The sequence below is a fragment of the Camellia sinensis genome, chromosome 5 (assembly GCF_055761805.1).
Source record: "Camellia sinensis isolate YWXY chromosome 5, ASM5576180v1, whole genome shotgun sequence".
NCBI classification, from domain to species: domain Eukaryota; kingdom Viridiplantae; phylum Streptophyta; class Magnoliopsida; order Ericales; family Theaceae; genus Camellia; species Camellia sinensis.
The window spans coordinates 97247269-97267585 of record NC_138965.1 but is presented as its reverse complement, the minus strand read 5'-3'; the positions used below and the strand labels follow the sequence as shown (position 1 = coordinate 97267585).

Here is a 20317-nt window from a genome sequence, read left to right as displayed (position 1 = left end):
ACATGTTTTTTCCCAAATCAAGTAACTAACTTCTCATCTGTTTATCTCTTTCCAGATGGACCCAAAAAAAAAAAACCCTGCAAAGAGAGCCACTTCCCATGATACAATCTGGGGTAAATTACACTTAGTATCCTTGCATTTTTACCAAAATCTCACTTTGATCCATTCACTTTCAATTGTAACAGTCAACCCCCTATACTTTAAATCAAGTTTCAATCTCATCCTTCCGTTCACCTACTATTGGTAAAACTAACAGAAATTTAAAGTGTAGGGACTAAAGTGAGATTTTGATAAGTGTAAGGAGTGAAGTGAGATTTTAGTAAAAGTGTAAGATGCTAATGAGACAACAAAAGTGTCACACATGCTTCAACTAACAAGTTCCGTCAACTTTATTAACGGTAGATGGATAGAAGGATGAGATTGCAACTTGACTTAAAGTTTGGGAGGGTTGATTGTTACAAATGAAAGTGAAGGGACTAAAGTGCGATTTTGGCAAAAGCGCAGGGGTAGTAAGTGTAATTAACCCTACAATCTTATTTACATCTAAAGATTTTATATTTTGTTGCAGTACAGAAATTTGGGAGGTCTGATAAATATAATGCTTGTAAGCTTATTCAATTAGTTCCATTTAGGATTTCCTTCATTTAAATTTAATAATAATAATAATGACACAGAGCTAGTATATATATAGCACGATAAGACCAAACCCTTTGCTAAGGCTAGATGGATAAAAAATATCTCCCCTCAAACATTTCTACAGCCCCTAGTAATAATGAAAAAAGTTGAAAAGGAGACATAAGAAAAACAACCAATGATAGGCAGAAGATTGACAAAATTGCAACTAAAGTTAAAAAAATGAAACAAAGAAAATTTGGGAATATTATCAGAAAATTATGAACTTGTGAATCTTGAATGTCACTAAAAAGACAGTTTGCAAATAGTAATGACCTCACAAAAAAACGAACAACTCATAATTAAGACACATTTGAACACGGTAAAATGTCTGGCTAATAATCCAGGAACTTGTGCCCTTTTTTCTCAACATTGCTACAGGCACTAACCATTGTACCGAATGGATTACCAACACGACACATGAGTGTCCTTATTTGCTTGGTGTCCCCATTGTTTTCATTTTGTTTTTTTTTTTTTTTTTAATCCTATGCCACTAATATGACTACATACAAATTTAACTTCTAAAATATTTAACTCCTAGTCTTTTATCTTCTTGCTAATCTCCTTTAAAGCTCACCAGTACTCAGCTAGGTTAGCTAGCACCTTTGGAACTTGTTGCTTTGCTTCACTAAGTAACAACTTCTTACATTTTCTTTTGGTTCCACTAGGAGAGGGAAGGAAACTAAGCAGGAAAGTATGTGATGCTGTCTTATTACTTTTCCAGACTCATTTAACCTGACCTAACAGCTTCAACCCTCAACCACAAAAGAGAAGTTGTTTCTTAAGGGATGTTAAGAGTAAGACATTAGTCAAATTTAAATCAAGGAGGAAATCATAGGACTAGTGGGCACCATTATCTGTGTGTTCATGTTGTGTCCGAACACCAACATTGGCACTCATCAAACACTTCCTGACATTTGTCAAACTCGAACACACGTCAAATATGTCATATTACTTTTAAATTTGTTTTGAGACCTAGACATACTTTAGATACTTGGAGAACACACATCTATTGCTTAGACACATAAAACACATTATAAGTTTTAACAAAACAAATTAAGGACACAAAATACCTATTAATCCCTCCTTTAAAACACATTATATATATACCTATTAATTCCTCCTTTAAACTTTAAATTTAGTGTTATATTGCATTTTTTATTATCTTTAAATGCAATATTCATATTCATATATATATAACATATAATAAATATATAAAATCATATATTTTGTGTCTCCTACATATCATGTCTTGTATTTTTTTAAAATTAGGATGTCGGCATGTTTGTGTCGTGTTGCATTTACGTGTATGTGCTTCTTAGGCAAGACCTACACGTTAAAATTCCATATTTTGAAACCCAAATCAAATCTGAATGTCTTAGAGAAATCATTGGTTACTAATGGAGTAATGTTTAAGACCTAATAATAAAAACACCCCACAAAACATCTAAGATATTTTGTTGATTTTTCTAAAGAATCATTTGTCTTAACTGCAAAAACTTTAAAATTCTTATAATGGGGTACATCTTACAAGGAAATTTGTATTTTTCTTCCTTTATAAGGAAAAGGCAAGCAGAATTTGTCAATATAATCAGCAATTAAGTTTCTTTATTTTGACGCAAGCAATATACAACAGAACAAGATCTGCATTGTTCATCAATGTATAAATGTGAATGGAATGTCAATCTTATAGTCAATTAATCCAATTTGTTTGCAGAAAATCTAACCAAACAGAAGAACAGATTGCAGCTGACTCGTTGATTAAGACTTTCTAAACTATGCTACAAGGAATAGGAGCTCAGTGCTGTGGTCTGGATTACTTAGGATCATTTTCCATCCTCTTCGTGAAGCTAGTCAAATGTACTCTAAAACTGTTTAGAATTATAATTTTATGTATTTTTATTTGTAATATTCAAGTGATGGAGGTAGACGATATAAAAACTGGTGTTATTGAAGGTATTTTATCAAGTGATTTCAGTTGTATTGAACTTGCTTTGCCTACTTTATTTTCTCAGTTGAGATTGAGATACAAACAAAAGAGTATTAAGGTTAACAAAATATTAATAAAATATTCCCCCAGTTGCGCGCCCAATGCAAGTGGGTTGGTCAGAGCAAATGTATATGATCGGAAGTTAGATGGTAATGACAGTCTGCAGGCGTATTTTATTTTCCCTGTGGATTGTCAATGGGAATTAGTGTATTATGGGAATGGTTATTGTTCCATTAACGAAAAACAGTTGCCATGGATGGTGAGGTATCGACTCAAAATATTCGAATATTAAAAGGGGAGTGACATATTGTAAAATGAAGGGGAATTTGAAGTATTCTACAAGTGAAATGCCAGAAGATTCACAGTTGAGGGCCCCATCTATTGTGATCTTATCTAAAAAATATATGACGGCGAATGTTGATGTTTGGCATTGTGCTCTAACCGAAGTTCTTTTGATTCTATCGCGGACTAAGTCAGTTGGTTTACCTGAGAGACGGAGAGATTTGCTGTTAGAAGGTTTTGGGAAAAGTGGTTCAGTTATTGATGAACGTAGAGGTCGTCTCAGCTTGTCCGAGATTGATGTATGCAGAGGTGGTGATGGTGCTAGTGATGTTTGTGACGCCCCAATTTTTTTTTGGAACATCATAAAATTTAAATAACAAATAACTTGCTACATAAAAATTTTAACAACTAATTAGGGAAATTTAAATTCTCACATAGTCAAAGCTTAACAACAAAACAAAATTACGAGTCCGCAACTACTATTACAACAACTTTATAACATTCGTAATTACTAATACAAAAGATAATGAAATTTTATTTTGCTAAATTCTTGATTTCAAGTTAGCCACGTTGACTCCTCCATCCCACGATGTCTCCAGAGAACTCGAACCAATGGTATAGTTTTACCTTATAATTTCTTCTCGCGACAATCTAAAATTTTGACAGGCTTTTCTTCAAATGTCACATCTTCATCAATATTAATTTCCTCCCAATTAATGATGTGAGAAGGGTGTGGCTTGTATTTCTGCAGCATAGAGACATGAAAAACATTATGTACTCCAGACAATTGAGGTGGTAGAGCCAAACAGTACGCCACCTCTCCTACTTTATCCAAAATTTCAAAAGGCCCAACGAAGTGAGGTGACAACTTTCTCTTCTTTCTGAAACGAACAACTCCTCAACGAGGTTGTATTTTTAGAAACACGTGATCTCCAATTGGAAATGCTAAAGGTCTTCTCCTTTGATCTGCATAACTTTTCTGCCTACTTTGAGCGGTCGCAAGTCTTTGTCTAATCAATTTCACCTTCTCGGTAGTTTCTTGAACTAACTCTGGCCCTAAAAGAGGTGCTTCTCCGACTTCCGTCCAACATATTGGTGATCGACAAGGTCGTCCATACAAAGCTTTATATGGTGACATACCAATACTCGCTTAAAAACTGTTATTGTAAGAGAATTCGACTAGTGGTAATTGTCTCTCGCAACTACCCTTGAAGTCCATCACACAAGCTCGAAGCATGTCTTCTAAAGTTTGAATTGTTCTTTCTGATTGACCGTTAGTTTGAGGGTGACACAACTTTGTACCTATAGCTTTTTGCAGACTTTGCCAAAATTGTGACGTAAAACGAGGATCATGATCTAACACTATTGAGACTGGTACTCCGCGCAACCTAATGATTCCTCGAATAAGTAATCGACTTAATGATTCGAGTGCGTCTGCTCGTCCTATTGGTAGGAAATGTGCCGTCTTAGTTAACCAATCAACCACAACCCAAATGGCATCATGACCTTACGACGACCAGGGTAATCCCATTACAAAATCCATTGTTATGTGTTTCCATTTCCATTCAGGTATTAGTAAAGGTTGGAGTTTTTCTGCCGGCTTTTGATATTGTGCCTTCACTTGCTGACAAGTCAAGCACTTAGATACGAATTGAGCCACATCCTTCTTCATTCCACTCCAGCAATACTGTCCCTTAAGATACTGGTACATCTTGTGTCCTCCCGGATGAACTGCAAAAACTAAATGGTGAAATTCTTTAAGTACTTTTTCTCTCAATTATTCGATGTTTGGCACAAAAATTCTACCTAAATACCTTAAACTACCATCTTGATGGAGCATCCAATCCGGTGAAGATTCCCCGGACACTAATCGTGCCTTGATGAAGTTAGTCTCTTGATCAAATCTTTGAGCTTCTAGCACTTTGGTAAGAAGTTAGGGTGTTGTAACTATTGCAATCAACCTAACCTTCCCATTCTGAGTCTCTGGTTGTAACTTAAACTCATTCACGGTACTTACCATTTCCCATTCTTTAATTGATATATTGGCTACAATCTCTCTTGTCTTTCGACTTAGTGCATCTGCTACAACATTAGCCTTCATGGGATGATAAGACAAAGTGAATTGGTAGTCTTCAAGGTACTCCATCCAGTGTCTCTACCTCATGTTCAAATCTCTATGTGAACAAGTACTTCAAGCTTTTATGATCAATAAATATCTCAAACTTTTCTCCATAAAGGTAATGTTGCCAAGTCTTAAATACATAGACCACAACTGCCAACTCCAGATCGTGAGTAGGATAATTTTTCTCATGATTCTTCAATTGTCTTGATCCATTCCCGTTTTGCATTAACACACCACCTAACCCTTCCTTAGAGGCATCACAATAAACCATGTACCCGATGTCACGTTCAGGTATGATTAGTATAAGAGCGCTTGTCAGTCTCTTCTTGAGTTCTTGAAACGACTGCTCACAAGTTTCGTTCCATTCAAACTTTACTCCTTTTTGTGTTAGGCGTGTCATCAGCTTGGCTAATTTGGAGAAATCTTGAATGAATCTCCTATAATATCCTGCTAGTCCCAAGAAACTATGAATCTCAAATGTATTTTTACATTGTTTCCATCCTATTACTGCTTCTACTTTAGTAGGATCCACTGATATTCCCGATTTAGACACAACATGACCTAAGAATTTTACTTTCTTCAACCAAAATTCACATTTGCTAGCTTTAGCATACAATTGGTTCTCCCTTAGAATTTGCAAAACGGTTCTCAAATGTTGCTCGTGATCTTCCTCCGATCGTGAGTATATCAAAATATCTCCAATGAATGGTTCAAATAAGGTGTAAAAATTTTGCTCATTAAACTCATGAATACCCCAGGCGCATTCGCCAAACCAAATGGCATTACCACAAACTCATAGTGGCCATAACGGGTTCAAAACCCAGTTTTGGGTATATCTTCTTCTTTGACATGAAGTTGGTAATATCCCAACCTAAGGTCAATTTTGGAAAAACATTTTTAACCTCTTAATTGATCGAACAAGTCATCAATTCTTGGCAAGAAATATTGATTTTTAATGGTGACTCAATTTAGTTGTCGATAATCGATGCACAATCTTAAGGTTCCATCCTTCTTCCTCGCGAATAATGCTGGCACTCCCCATGGAGACATACTTGGTCGGATGAAGTTTTTATTCAACAATTCTTACAATTACTCCTTCAATTCTCGAAGTTTAGCTGGCACCATACGATGTGGTGCTATAGAAATTGGTGAAGTCCCAGGTTGAAGTTTGATCGTGAAATCTACATTCTATTTTGGGGGTAATCCCGGTAATTCGTCAGGAAAAATGTCAGCGTACTCGCACACTGTGTAATCTTGGATCCTTTCAATTTTTGTCTTCCAAAATTAAGCTTGCCAACCATCTAGTTAGTTGATCATACCACCGCGACTTGCAATGCGTTGGAGTTAAACAATCTTGTCTATCTCCTTTAAATTGAACTTTCGTGCCATTAAGGGAGGATGTTGTCACCGTCTTACAGTAACAATCAATAATGGCTCAATGAACTGACAACCAGTCCATTTTTAGGATGACGTCAAAATCACTCTTAGATCACATATCAAGTATGAACTGGAGATTTCTAGTTCACAAGATTTACATACTAGGTTTACTTGGGTTTGACCACCTAAGGGTGAAGCAACACTCATAGCTATCTCTAACGTTTCTGGCTCCAAACCCAAACTTGCCACACATGCAGTGGACATAAAAGAATGCGAAACTCCGGAATCAAACAATACTTTAACCCAAGAATTCATAAGGATTAACATACCTTGAATTACTAATGGGTTACCAACATCGTCTTCTTCTTGGAGAGCATACATTCTTCCTATTGTCTGTTGGTTAATCCCTCCTGGTTTCTTTCCATTTCCAGCTCCTTGTGGTTGTGTTCTTGGCCGGCCTACATTCTTAGAGCGTTGTGGCTGCCCCTTGTTGGTCTGAGTATTTTGAGTGGGCTTAGAACCTTGTCCTGGCTGGAATTTGTTGTATTGTTGTGCCCCTCGTTGATCCATAAAATATTCCCCACCTTGAGGACACTCACTTTGACGATGCCCCTGTTGACCACATCTAAAACACTTTCCTTTCCACTCATTTACAAAGTTTCCTCCTTGCTGGTTTCCTCGATTCTGCCTTTGTTGCTGGTGCAACCCTCCGGCATAAGGTGCTGGTGCATGATGGTTTCTGGTGTTGCGGACTGGACCTCCTCCGCGTGGTTGGTTATTGTTCCTTGATTGCTGATTTCAATTGCATTCTGAATCCGCTAACTCTCGTTCCACAATTAAAGCTCGATCCACCATTTGAGCATAGGTAAAAAGTTGCACTGCTATCAATCTTCCTCAAATGTCTGTGTCCAAATCCCATTCAAATCGTCTAACCTTATCCTCTTCATTTGCTACTATTGCTGAAGCATACCGTGAGAGAGCCTCAAAACGGTTTGCATATTGAGTAACAGACATTTCTCCTTGTTTCAGTTAGAGAAACTCTTGAATCATTTATTGTCTTAGCGAGTTAGGAAAATACTTTTTCATGAATAGGTCTTCGAATTGTCTCCAAGTTAATGTCTTTACTTGTTGAGTACTTCTGATCATTTCCCACCAATGATCTGCTTCTCCTTCCATTTGAATGCTGTCATAATCACTCTATGTTGCTCATTTCGGATGTCAGAAGTATCTAGCAACTTCTTAATTTGTCTTAACCAAGCTTCAGCTTCATAGGGGTATGATCCACCAAGGAATTTGTGGGAATGTAGCTTTTCAAATTTTGCTATCATTTCAGATTTGCTTTGATCTTGGTTTCGAGGTGGTATATTACCTACCTTATCGGCAATTGCGCGTATAATTCGAGCGACATCGCCATCAAACACTCCATTACCATTATTACTATTTCTTGTTCGTCCAGCTATTTGAACAATGGAATTTTTAGTAATTTGTGATTTATTCATTTATTTATTATCATTATTATTATATTTATGTGCAAGGATAGTAATAATAATAATAATAATAATAAAAGAAACTTCATTAATTAGATTACACAAGCTACAATTAGCAAAATACAAATAAAACAAAAAAAAATACTACAGGCAAAAGATAGCCCCTACAAATCCAGGTTAACACATACACCAACAATTCTAAACTAAGCAATTTTACATAATAAGCATACAAAACAATTGGTTAGCCTAGTTTGTAATTCCCTCAAAACCTCTAAAACAGCCAAGGAAAGTCGTCTCTTCTCACAAGGGTTTCCGACTCTCATGTGGCTTGAAAAAGCCCCATGAATCGCCACAATACCCTCAAAAGACAACAGTTTCCAGCACACAATGCCCTAGCAGCTACACCGACTCTTCCCGATAGATCCTCCAGTCTTTGAAGTCCACTGACCCATCTCTCTTCACAATTCTGTTTGGATCGAGCATGATATACTGAAGGCTTCAAATGTCAAAAAGGTTGCCCATCCTATCGGTGAAACCATCTGGGAAAGGGCACTAATATAACCAGGGAGTCTCTTGCCTTAAAATTTGGACAGGTCCCATGTAGGCACCTACCCAACTCTCAGATTTCCAAGCACAACCTCCTAGGGGATAAATTCTAACATATACAAATGAGCCAATTTGCAGCCCATTTCGAACATCCCAATTCTCAAACACGGCCCCTATATCTCCAGTGCTCTCATCAGTATTGCCCTCTACAGATTCCTCTTCGGTGTCAGACTCAATCACAATTATCTCCAGTGGGTTGTACATTGGTGCAATCTCTTCGGGTTCAGGTTCAGGCTCGTAGTCTTCTATTGGTGCAATTTGGGTTCTGACTCAAGCTTATAGTCTTCTACAGGCGACTCCACTTCCACTTCCTCATAGTTTGGTATCGAAGCCTAGATTCAAACCTTCGGGCCATGGGTAACAGTTTATTATTTTTTTTACGTTTAAGAAAACCTTACGTTAACTTGTAATTTTCTGTGACTTAACTAAGTTAGAAACTTTTTAATTGTAGGATGCCAGGGTCATCAGATATTAACTCTAATGAGGAAGAATCGGTGGGAAACTGGGTAGCAATTTATTATTTTTTTTACGTTTAAGAAAATCTTAAGTTAACTTGTAATTTTTTGTGACTTAACTAAATTAAAACCTTTTTAATTATAGGATGCCAAGGTCATCAGATATTAACTATAATGAGGAAGAATTGGTGGGAAACTATGACATAGAATCATCTGACCAAACTATGAGGAAGTGGAGTCGCCTGTAGAAGACTATGAGTCTAAGTCAGAACCCGAAGAAATTGCACCAATAGAAGACTACGAGCCTGAACCTGAACCTGAACCTGAACCTGAACCCGAACCCGAAGAGACAACCCATTGGAGATAATTGTGATTGAGTCTAACACCGAAGAGGAATCTGTAGAGGGCAATACTGATGAGAGCACTGGAGATATAGGGGCCGTGTTTGAGAATTGGGATGTTCGAAATGGGCTGCAAATTGGCTCATTTGTATATGTTAAAATTTATTCCCTAGGAGGTTGTGCTTGGAAATCTGAGAGTTGGGTAGGTGCCGACATAGGACCTGTCCAAATTTTAAGGCAAGTGACTCCTTGGTTATATCAACTAGGCCCTTTCCTGGATGGTTTCACCGATAGGATGGGCAACCTTTTTGACATTTGGAGCCTTCAGTATATCATGCTTGATCCAAACAGAATTGTGAAGAGAGATGGGTCAGTGGACTTCAAAGACTGGAGGATCTATCGGGAAGAGTCGGTGCAGCTGCTAGGGCATTGTGTGCAGGAAACTGTTGTCTTTGTGAGGGTATTGTGGCGATTCATGGGGCTTTTCCAAGCCACGTGGGAGTCGGAAACCATTGTGAGGAGAGACTTTCCTTGGCTGTTTTAGAGGTTTTGAGGGAATTACAAACTGGGCTAACCAATTGTTTTGTATGCTTATTATGTAAAATTGCCTAGTTTAGAATTGTTGGTGTAGGAGTTAACCTAGATTTGTAGAGGCTATCTTTTGCCCATAGTATTTTATTTTATTTTCATTTATTTTTTTGTTTTATTTGTATTTTGCTAATTGTAGCTTGTTTAATCTAATTAATGAAGTTTCTTCTTTTTTTTTTTGGGGGGGGGGGGGGGTTTTATTAAAATTAACACACTAAGGTTTTTAACTAAGTTATTTAGCAAAGATAATTATCATGTTGAATCCTTAGAATAATTTATAAACAATAAATATTAAATACCCACAAAATTATTATTCTTAATAATGTCTTTGTTAGTAATTTAATAGGATTAATTTAACTTATACACTAATATATATATTTTAGATAGACTCTGAATAAAATTAATTAATTAATTAATTTTCTTTTAAGAATAATTAAATACGGGTTCTCACAATGTTGATCCTGGTCCGTCAATTTCAGAGGTTGGTGCAGTTAGGAAAGACGAAGTTGATAAGAGATGGTCCGTTGTTATGGATGGTTCAAAATTTTCTGATGTTTTACAAAATGTAATCATGAGTATGAAGAAGAATGACGATGTTGTCGATGATAAGAGAAATATAATAAGTAAATATAAGTTTGAGTGGTTACATAAATAAAATTAATAAAAAATTTCATTAATCATGACAGCTATTACATTTACATCAAATCATTTTCTCATTTTTGGTGACATTGCATCTAACCAACTACTGTCCCCATGAGTTAATATAATACAAGGAATTCCTCCTATAACGGTAGATCTGGTTAGAATTTAATAAATACATGGAAGTCTCTCTGACAACCTACTAGATTCTTCATTAGTTTTGTTGGGATTGTCGAGTATTTGATGTTGTCTATGACGTTGTAGACGGCGTCTTGATTATAGTCCTTTAAACTTATCCTGCCGGGGAAGTAGTTGTGTCGTCCGAGTCTTCTGGCCCATGCGGTTTTTCCTATTCTTGAAGGTCCTTCGAGGTAGAGGGATATTGGGTGGATAGGTCACTGTTCTGGATCCTGTTATCAGATAAGGAGGAGAGTTCTTCGTTAATATGTAAATCATGTATATTATTATTGTGTATTCCTAATCTAATCCAATCGTCTTCACTGTAAACGGAGAGACAACAATTTTGACATAGCTCATATTTTACAAAATTCTAACTTACAAACAAAATATTATTTTCTGCCTAATTTTTTTACTTCTTCATTTAAAAAAGGAAATGAATTAAAGGAGCTAGTATATGGAGGCCTCTCTCGTTTGTAATGATCCCTCAAAAATGTTTTTAATTTGGGGTATTTTGTGACGTAATCGGTAGAACATCTTTCTTTACAAAGTGTAAAGAATTGTTCATCCGTTTTTGCTTCTACAAGTATTCCCTGCCATAGTTCGTCTCTGCTTTTTGAAGGACTTTTCCCCTTAGATGAAAATTCTCCCCATTATATGAAATCTCCCCCTTTCTGCATATACTGTCGACGCTATTGAAGAGTGAGTTTTTCTATATTTGGATGATAGATTCTCCTGTTAGTTCCAGTGAGACACGAAAAATCTCTAGTTGGAGGTTTGAATCTTCTTTGTGCATTGAATCATAACATGAAGGTGAGGGTTTCCATCTTCGTGGAGCTTCCTTGCTACGAGTATGTAGTATGAAAGACAGGTCAGTTGTAGAAGGGATTGGAGGAGCTCTAAGAGTTGTTCTTTTGGGCAAGGACATTGTGGGTGGGTGAGGAAAATATTATTGGCATAGAAAAGGAAAAAGGCTTTTGTAGTGGTAAATAGCAAACTCACACCAGCCGTATAAGGGCTCCCTATTAGTTAAAAAGCCCTGGTGTGAATGGTATGAGTTGGTGTGACTGGGGGGGCGCTGTATTAATATTACCAGCGCCCCCCCCCCCCCAAATTCCGTTGATCTGGGCCCTCTATTCATGTACTTGTGGACACGTGTATGGATGTAGTTAAAAGGAAGTCACACCCAAGCCCAGGTGTGAGTACTTTTGATTCTTTTGCCGGATAGTGCTATACACGTGTCACGTTTGTGGTGGTTTGCATGGCTGTAAAGTAAAGATATTTTCAGTATAAGTGACATAAAGCAAAGCCGGAAAAATGACTATGCTTTTGAATCATTTTGAATGGAGAATCTTCGTCCTTGCCACCAACAAGCTTGAATATCATTTTCTTTAGTATCCGAAACCTGTTGGATTGGTCAGGATCAACAATCCAAGTCTCAAGATTACCCTTACCAACTCCAATAAATATCTTGTCAGGTGTGGGGACAGAATCTGATGGACTATTATCACTTATGAAGAAAAACAAGACGTGGTGGACCACAGCTTCCTCTTTAGCCTCTTGTCCCAATTGAACATTTCCAATTAATTTTATACCCTCAACCACGATCTTATTTGATTGACGGTCAGATCTTTTATTACCCAACTCAATACCATTTAGCAATCCCCCCACACCTTTATTATCAAATTTAACATCCCTTAATTGTTTATCGTACAGTTGCAACTTCCTTACTCCCCTCTTAGTCTTCTTAATATATAGGGAAATATTCTGAATGTACTGTCTGTGAATGTACGCCGCTTTAAAAGGTGCACGACCACAGTAACTACGCTTATATCCACTGGCCGCACCGCCAGTGTCCTTATCATTCGGTACGCAGGGGGAGTCCGATATTGGCTGCTTACCACTCCTTTCATTTTTTATAAAAAAAAAACTCCAAATCTTTTATCCGAACACTTCTACAGGATCTGTTACCTTTGTTAACCCTTCTGTTCAGACACCTTTTAGCTTTGATATTTTTGCCCTCTTCTTCTCGTACCCACGAACAAACTTTGTCGGAACTAACCGCCAACTCTCTTCCCACGGTCCTATTTGCCACATCAAAAAACAATCTACACACATTTGAGTGAACTGTCCGTAATTCTCGGAATACTCTTCTAAGGAGTACAACATTGTATACCAATACAATCAACAAAAAAAAAAAAAAAGACAGAAAATGAGAGACGAAACAAGGTACCAGAAAACATCACCACCACAATATAGCTATCCCACTGCAAAATCATATTCCTCTCTGTCATTAAATGTTTTCTGGTACCAAATAAATAGCGAAATTGGCCTGTGAGTAAGGACGAAGATTCTCCATTCAAAATGATTCAAAAGTATAATCATTTTCCCACCTTTGCTTTATGTCACTCATGCTGAAAATTTCTTTACTTTACAACCACGCAAACCACCACAAACGTGACACGTGTATAGCCCTATCCGGCAAAGGAATCAAAAGTACTCACACCACTCACACCAAGGCCCTGGTGTGACTTCCTTTTAACTACATCCATACACGTGTCCACAAGTACATAAATGGACGGCCCAGATCAGTGCCAGGGAGGGGGGATATTAATACTCCTCCCAATCACACCAACTCACACCATTCACACCAGGTTTTTTAGCTAATAGGGAGCCTTTGTACGGTTGGTGTGAGTTTACTGTTTACCACTACAAAATGCCTCGCCAAGCTTCCTTCATTTTCTATGCCAAGAATGTTTTTGTCACCTACCCACAATGCCTTTGCCCAAAAGAATAACTCTTAGAGCTCCTCCAATCCTTTCTACAACGAGCCTGTCTTCCATACCCACAATGCCTTTGCCCAAAAGAATAACTCTTAGAGCTCCTCCAATCCTTTCTACAATGAGCCTGTCTTCCATACCACATACTTGTAGCAAGGGAGCTCCACGAAGATGGAAACCCTCACTTTCATGCCATGATTCAATGTACAAAGAAGATCCAAACCTCCAACCAGAGATTTTTCAATCTCATTGGAACCAACGGGAGAATCTATCATCCAAATACAGAAAAACTCCACTCTCCAACAGCAAGTCAACAGTATATACAAAAAGGGGGCGATTTCATAGAATGAAGAGAATTTTAATCGAAGGGAAAAAGTCCAAAGAACAGAGACAAACTATGGCGGGGAATACGAAACAATTCCTTGCACTCTGCAAAGAAAGATGTCCCACCGATTACGTCACAAAATACCCCCAATTAAAAATATTTTCGAGGGATCATTACAAACAAGAGAGGCCCCCATATACTAGCCCCTTTAATTCATTTCCTTTTTTAAATGAAGAAGTAAAAAATTGGGCAAAAAATAATTTTTTGTTTGTAAGTCAGAATTTTGTAAAATATAAGCTATGTCAAAATTGTTGTCTCTCCGTTTACAATGAAGACGACTGGATTAGATTAGGAATACACAATAATAATATACACGATTTACATAATAATGAAGAACTCTCCTCCTCCTCTAATAACAGGATCCATAACAGCGGCTCATCTACCCAATATCCTTCTAGCTTGAAGGACCTTCAAGAACAGGAAAAATCGCCTGGGCCAGAAGTATCAGACGACACGACTACTTTTCCGGCAGAATAAGTTTCAAGGGCTATGATCAAGAAGCCGTCTACAACGTCATAGACGACATCAAATACTAGACAGTCCTAACAGAGCTAATGAAGAATTTAGTAGGTTGCCAGAGAGACTTCTATATATTTGTTAAATTCCAACCAAATCTCACCCTTATAGGAGGAATTCCTTGTATTTTATTAACTAATGGGGACAATAGTTGGTTAGATGCAATGTCACCAAAAATGAGAGAATGGTTTGATATAAATGTAACACTTGTCATGATTAATGAAAAATTTTATTAATTTTACTTATGTAACCATTCAAACTTTTATTTACTTATTACATTTCCCTTATCATCAACAATAATATCGTTCTTCTTTTTCACACTCATGATTACATTTTGTAAAACATCAGAAAATTCTGGACCATCCATAACAACGGACCATCTCTTATCAACTTCGTCTTTCCTAATAGCACCAACCTCTAAAATTGACGAACCAGGATCAACATCACTAGCACCATCACCACCTATGCATACATAAATCTCAAACAAGCTAAGACGACCTCTACGTTTATCAATAACTGAACCACTTTCCCTAAAACCTCCTAACAGCAAATCTCTCCGCCTCTCAGGTAAACCAATTGACTCAGTCTGCGATAGAATCGGAAGAACTTCAGTTGGAGCACAATACCAAACATCAACATTCACCGTCACATATTTTTTAGATAAGACCACAATAGATGGGGCCCTCAACTGTGAATCTTCTGGCATTTCACTTGTAGAATACTTCAAATACCCTTTCATTTTACAATATGTTACTCATGTTACAAGGCCCAAGCATCGTTCATCCATGGAACACTCTCCTTTTAATATTGTGGTGGGTGTGCTTTGTTGTTTATTTGGTAGAAAAGCTTCATTTATTTTTCAATTGAAGGAGATACTCCATTTACAATTCATGAGATTAAATTTTTTTTTTTTACTTCACAAATAAGCAAGAAGCATATCAAATGCATCAATTTCATCCTCTAAATTAGATTTGATTTCTAGCCTCAGATTTAACATATATAACAAACTTGTTTTGGGTAGCGACTCAATGGAAAACTTAGTTCACTAATTAATCACTTCCCTTGCATATAGTAGCAAAGTACCTCTATGTATGCTTTACAAGGGCAACAACACTCCCAGCTGAGAAAGTTTTGGGTTTTTTATTTTTTATTTTTTATTTTTTATTTTTTTTTTTGGGGGGGGGGGGGGGTTGTACTTTAACCAATTTGTCACAACTGAGAAAGAGAGTTGAACCCCTGCTGAAACTTCAAAACAAATCAAATCACTATTCTACCATTAGAAGACAAAACACTCCTACAATTTTTTCTTTTCCCACTTCTCTGCCACTTCTTTTCTTCTCTTAAAAACTTCGTAACTCCTTGGGCGTTGGATCGGTTGTCCGGTAAAGATAAATTTGTTGGCCTAACATAGTGATAAATTTGTAGTTTTGTGGGATTTCACAACTCAAAGCACCATAAATTATAAAATTACACCACCACCTTGTTGAGCTCTTTTACATAGTCAGAGATATGCAACTTCCAAAAATTAGCAACCATTTCACGAGCTGAACACACCTAGTTTTTTGTGTGTGGAGTACTTGAATCCTACTAATTCATTCTTTAGTTTTTACAAGAAAAAGGTTAATCCTCTTATTTTTCAGCAGTAAACCACATGGAATTTGAAAAAAGTTCAAAACTACATATGTTATTTGCTATCAAGCAATGAGTTTCCAAAGAAGGAATTGATGACGCCTTGGTAGATAGTTGGTAGAGACAAAGAAGGATCTCGCATATCCATTGATCTATTTGCTTGTGGAATTGGGGTTGATTTCGCAACTGTGAAAAGAGATTCTTCAAAAATAAAATTCATATAGAATAGGTATTAGGTTGTGTAACCGAATGGGGGATTAATGGATGAATGATTGTGTGGCGGTATATATTGAAAATGATGTATTTGATTATTGATAATATTGATATTAATAATGAGATTATTATGAAATAATGTCAAAATATGAAAACTCATCATGTCAATTGTAGAAGTTCATGCATGTACATGTCTTTTTATTGAAACAATAGTATCAATAAATTTAAATTTTCTTGTGTTTATGATTTGAAAAGGCTAAATTAGTTTGTCAATAGATGATGGATATGAGAGGTGTAGGCTCTATTTGGTAGAGCTTTGGAACTTTAATTCCACGCTTTGGTTTGCACGTGGTGTTTGCTTACAACTTTCAAAAATTGCATCCACACCCACTTTTCAAAACATGTCTACCCGGTTATCCTCCTGGACGTCCGGCCAGTTGACCGAAATAGTATACATGTTTTTTTTTTTTTTTTTTTTTTGGCACCGGCTATTTTTATATTTTAAATAAAAAATATTTTGGAAATTTTTTATGTGCTTTGAATAGAATTTTGAGTTGTGTGTTTGGTTATGAGTTGTAAATTTTTAAATCAAATATCATATGCCACATCACTCAATTCAAACTCTTTTCAAAACTCAAAACCAAATAAATTTTTCACACTCAAATCATAATTCCAAAACTCACAAACTCAAAATACAACTCTATTTTCAAATCATAATTCTAAAGCTCTACTAAACACAACCTAAATTTTCTGTTGGAGCGTTCCCTTGGCCACCCAGGTTAGGAAGCCTTTAATATCTTGCAGGATTGCTAAGCTCGCAGCTTATCTTGCTTTCAATCAGTGTGAGGTAATTCCAACCTCCACAAGTACCATTAACCATTAACCATATAAAAGTATTTTGGAAAACATTTTATAGGTCTAACTTGAAATCATAGCTAGTTGCACAATTTTTGCATAATTACACAGTAATCCCACAAATTCAAATTTACATAAAATTTTTACCCATATAGTTAGTCAACCCTTCCCCAGACCTCACTTAAGTGGGAGTTTCGTATACTGGGTACGCCCTTTAGTTAGTCAACTGTCTGTTTACTAGATGGAAAAGAATGACATCATCACATTTTAAAACTGAAAGGCCTATTCGACCCTTAAATATGCTTGTATCCACGCATCATCTAACAAACGCCCTTCATCTCTTTACTCTCCCTCATCAAACAAACGCCCTTCTTCATCTCACCATGGTAGCTAGACCACCATTACTAACCACCACATCCTCTCTCTCCCAATACCCCACTATGGGCAATACTCGCCACCACCATTGCCACTACAACACCCTTACTACAATTACCCAAGTTCCACCATCGCCTCAATTAGTACCATCAAACCCAATGCCTTAATCAATCACCACCATTGCCTCCAATCACCTTAATTAGCCACCACCATTGTCAATTCGTGCCACCACCAAGTACCACTCCACTTCGACCACCACAACAACATAAAACAATCAACCATTTACAATTTATTAATATATATATATATATATATATATAGAGAGAGAGAGAGAGAGAGAGAGAAAATGAGAGCAAAGGAGAGAGGGGTTTGTTTAGGAGGTTATTTTGAGAAGATGAGAGGGGGCAGAAAAAGAGTGGTGGAGCTAGGTGGGAGTGGCTATCGCTGCGATGGTGGCCATTGGTGATCGTTGTCATGCTTGCATCTGAGAGAGAAACTTTGGCATGAGCCATCACCACTAATGTGACGTGGGGTAGATGTGGAGTGGCGCTGGAGAGGCAATGGATTGCCACTAGAGAGGTGGTAGCTTGGCAATGGAGTATTGGCGGAGAGATTGACGAACCCATGTCTCCTCTCCCTCTACAAACAACTAAACCTCGCCTTTGAAAGGTTCACAAACAGTGGAGGGTTTCTCTTGGGATTAAAGGCTGTTTTGTTAGAGACATCAATTAAATTTAACCATTAAAATACAAGATAATGAAGGCAAAAAGAGTAATTTCATAACTATTGTTAGTTCTGTTTATTCAATAGTTAGTGGAAGGTAGGTCATTGTATTATAATTATGTCAGAATTATGAGATTAGCTATATATTTTTTTCAAATCTTAGGGGAGGTCATTGTAATTTACCCAAAAAATCATAGAGATTCTTCCTCCTGAAAGGTCGAATAAATGAAGAAGTGGCAAAGAAGCAGGCAAAATGAAGTTATCAAGACAGTCAAGAAAGTTGATAAAAGATTAATTGCCAGAAAGAAAGGGTGCTTTTATGTTGGGAGGAGATCTACATTAATTCGAGATGCCTTACCCAATATTGCATTACCATCCATTTTTACCTTTTAGTTGGTGTCAGTAATAGGATTGAGAAGGTGCAAATTCAGAATGGGAAAATGAGTGAGGAGAGAAGAGATCATATGGCGGATTTTGGGTTCTAGTTTCCTCCAAAGCATTAGGTTGCGTTTGATTACAATATGTGATTGCAAAATGCTTTTATTTGGAAGTGGCTTTAGATATTTATGGTTATCTTTGTGAACAAGTTGTTTTTCATAAATATGGGATGGCTCACATCAAAGGGGATGGAACTCAAATGCAGCTAGCCAAGAAACTTAACATTCTCGGCGTCCCTACATCAGTAGCTTGCCTCTCTTTGTTTTCCACCTGTGGCATATGGACAACAACAAAAAAAAAAACCAAAGAAATGACAAGCACACCTAGTTTAGTCCCCCATTGGATAGGGGTCTAAGAAGGTAGATTCAATGCAGACCTAAGAATTATGTATACTTAGTTTGCCTCACAGAACGACAGGCTCCTAGTTCTCATCTTTTCATCACTACAAAACTGGCTAATCTTAGAAGTTTAACTTCTCTCAACTATCCTTGTGTACGTTCATAGCTCCTGTTATTTGGAGTGTTAAGAGTTGTCGACCCTCTAGTGAATGCCTCGGATATGCTTCAAAGGTGGAGACAATTTAAATACTCTCATGCCTATTTATGCATGTTGTTGTCTAGTTTAGAGATCATTTATTTGTGCTACACCTTTTATCTGCAGCATATATCCCTCCCAACTTCTCTTCACTAAGTAGTGAAGTACCATTTCTTCAACTACAAACTTAAAAACAATACCAACTTTGGTGCCATTGCAATCAATTCCAATAATATGACAAACAAAGGTATTGCTCATCCTAAATTGGTTTCAACACAAATTGCGAGTCATGTCACTGAGAAAGCATCATAACGCATGCTGTCCATTGCTCATCCCAAATTGGTTTCAACACAAATTGCGAGTCATGTCACTGAGAAAGCATCATAACGCATGCTGTCCACCTAAAATTGAGAGTGATCAAGCAAATCCCTTTAAACTTAATCATCCTCATATCTACCTTCCTCATCCTATAGACCCATATATATACTCATTTATTCTTCCAAATTCATGCTTGATCACTGTCAAATGTAAATCTCTTGCATATAAAAGTGAACCCATCACCATTTAACATTTCCCCCTAGTACAGCAAACTTAATTGCAAAATACCTTCATACAGAGGAGAATATCCACAGAGCTTTTATTTATTTATATTTTTTAAAGCATCCATTTCAAAGAATTAAAAGCACCAAGCATAGACATCCATTTAGCAGTACAAGTAATGAACCTATTAAAATAATTATATCAAATCAAACAATATCTCTAATTGCCATCAACAAACCAACATGAATTAAGAGAGATTTTGAGCAGATGCTATGATAATACAATTAAACAAACCAAATAAAAAAAATAAAAAAAATAAAGGCTAGAATAGATTACCATGTTGCTTTGAAGAAACAACAGCTGCAAGCATTAGACTACAGAAGAGAGAAATCCACTGAAAGCAACAGAGCTGCTTCTCCATCGCCACAGAAAACTCTCAAATGTAGAACAGAATGGGGTTTTCTTTGCAAAGAAATGGAAAAGAAAAAGAAAAGAAAAGAAAACTGTAGGTTCAGAAAAAGGGTATTCTTCTTTAACAATGTAAAAGTGTCTGGTCCAATGGGTGCCATTTTCCTGGGAAAAGTAAAGGGAAG

At 36.9% G+C, this 20317-nt stretch overlaps 2 protein-coding genes across 2 annotated transcripts in view; one reads left to right on the top strand and one right to left on the bottom strand.

Moving 5' to 3' along the window:
- Positions 1-2730, top strand: part of LOC114314670 (E3 ubiquitin-protein ligase ATL4) — a 12248-nt gene extending 9518 nt beyond the window's left edge. The window contains exon 2 of the mRNA XM_028261135.2: positions 2390-2730. Coding sequence (XP_028116936.2) covers positions 2390-2398 — 9 coding nt within the window. The 3' untranslated portion in view covers positions 2399-2730. The remainder of the gene's footprint in view (positions 1-2389) is intronic.
- Positions 1-20317, bottom strand: part of LOC114314852 (uncharacterized) — a 22655-nt gene extending 2338 nt beyond the window's left edge. The window contains exon 1 of the mRNA XM_028261372.2: positions 20061-20317. Coding sequence (XP_028117173.2) covers positions 20061-20145 — 85 coding nt within the window. The 5' untranslated portion in view covers positions 20146-20317. The remainder of the gene's footprint in view (positions 1-20060) is intronic.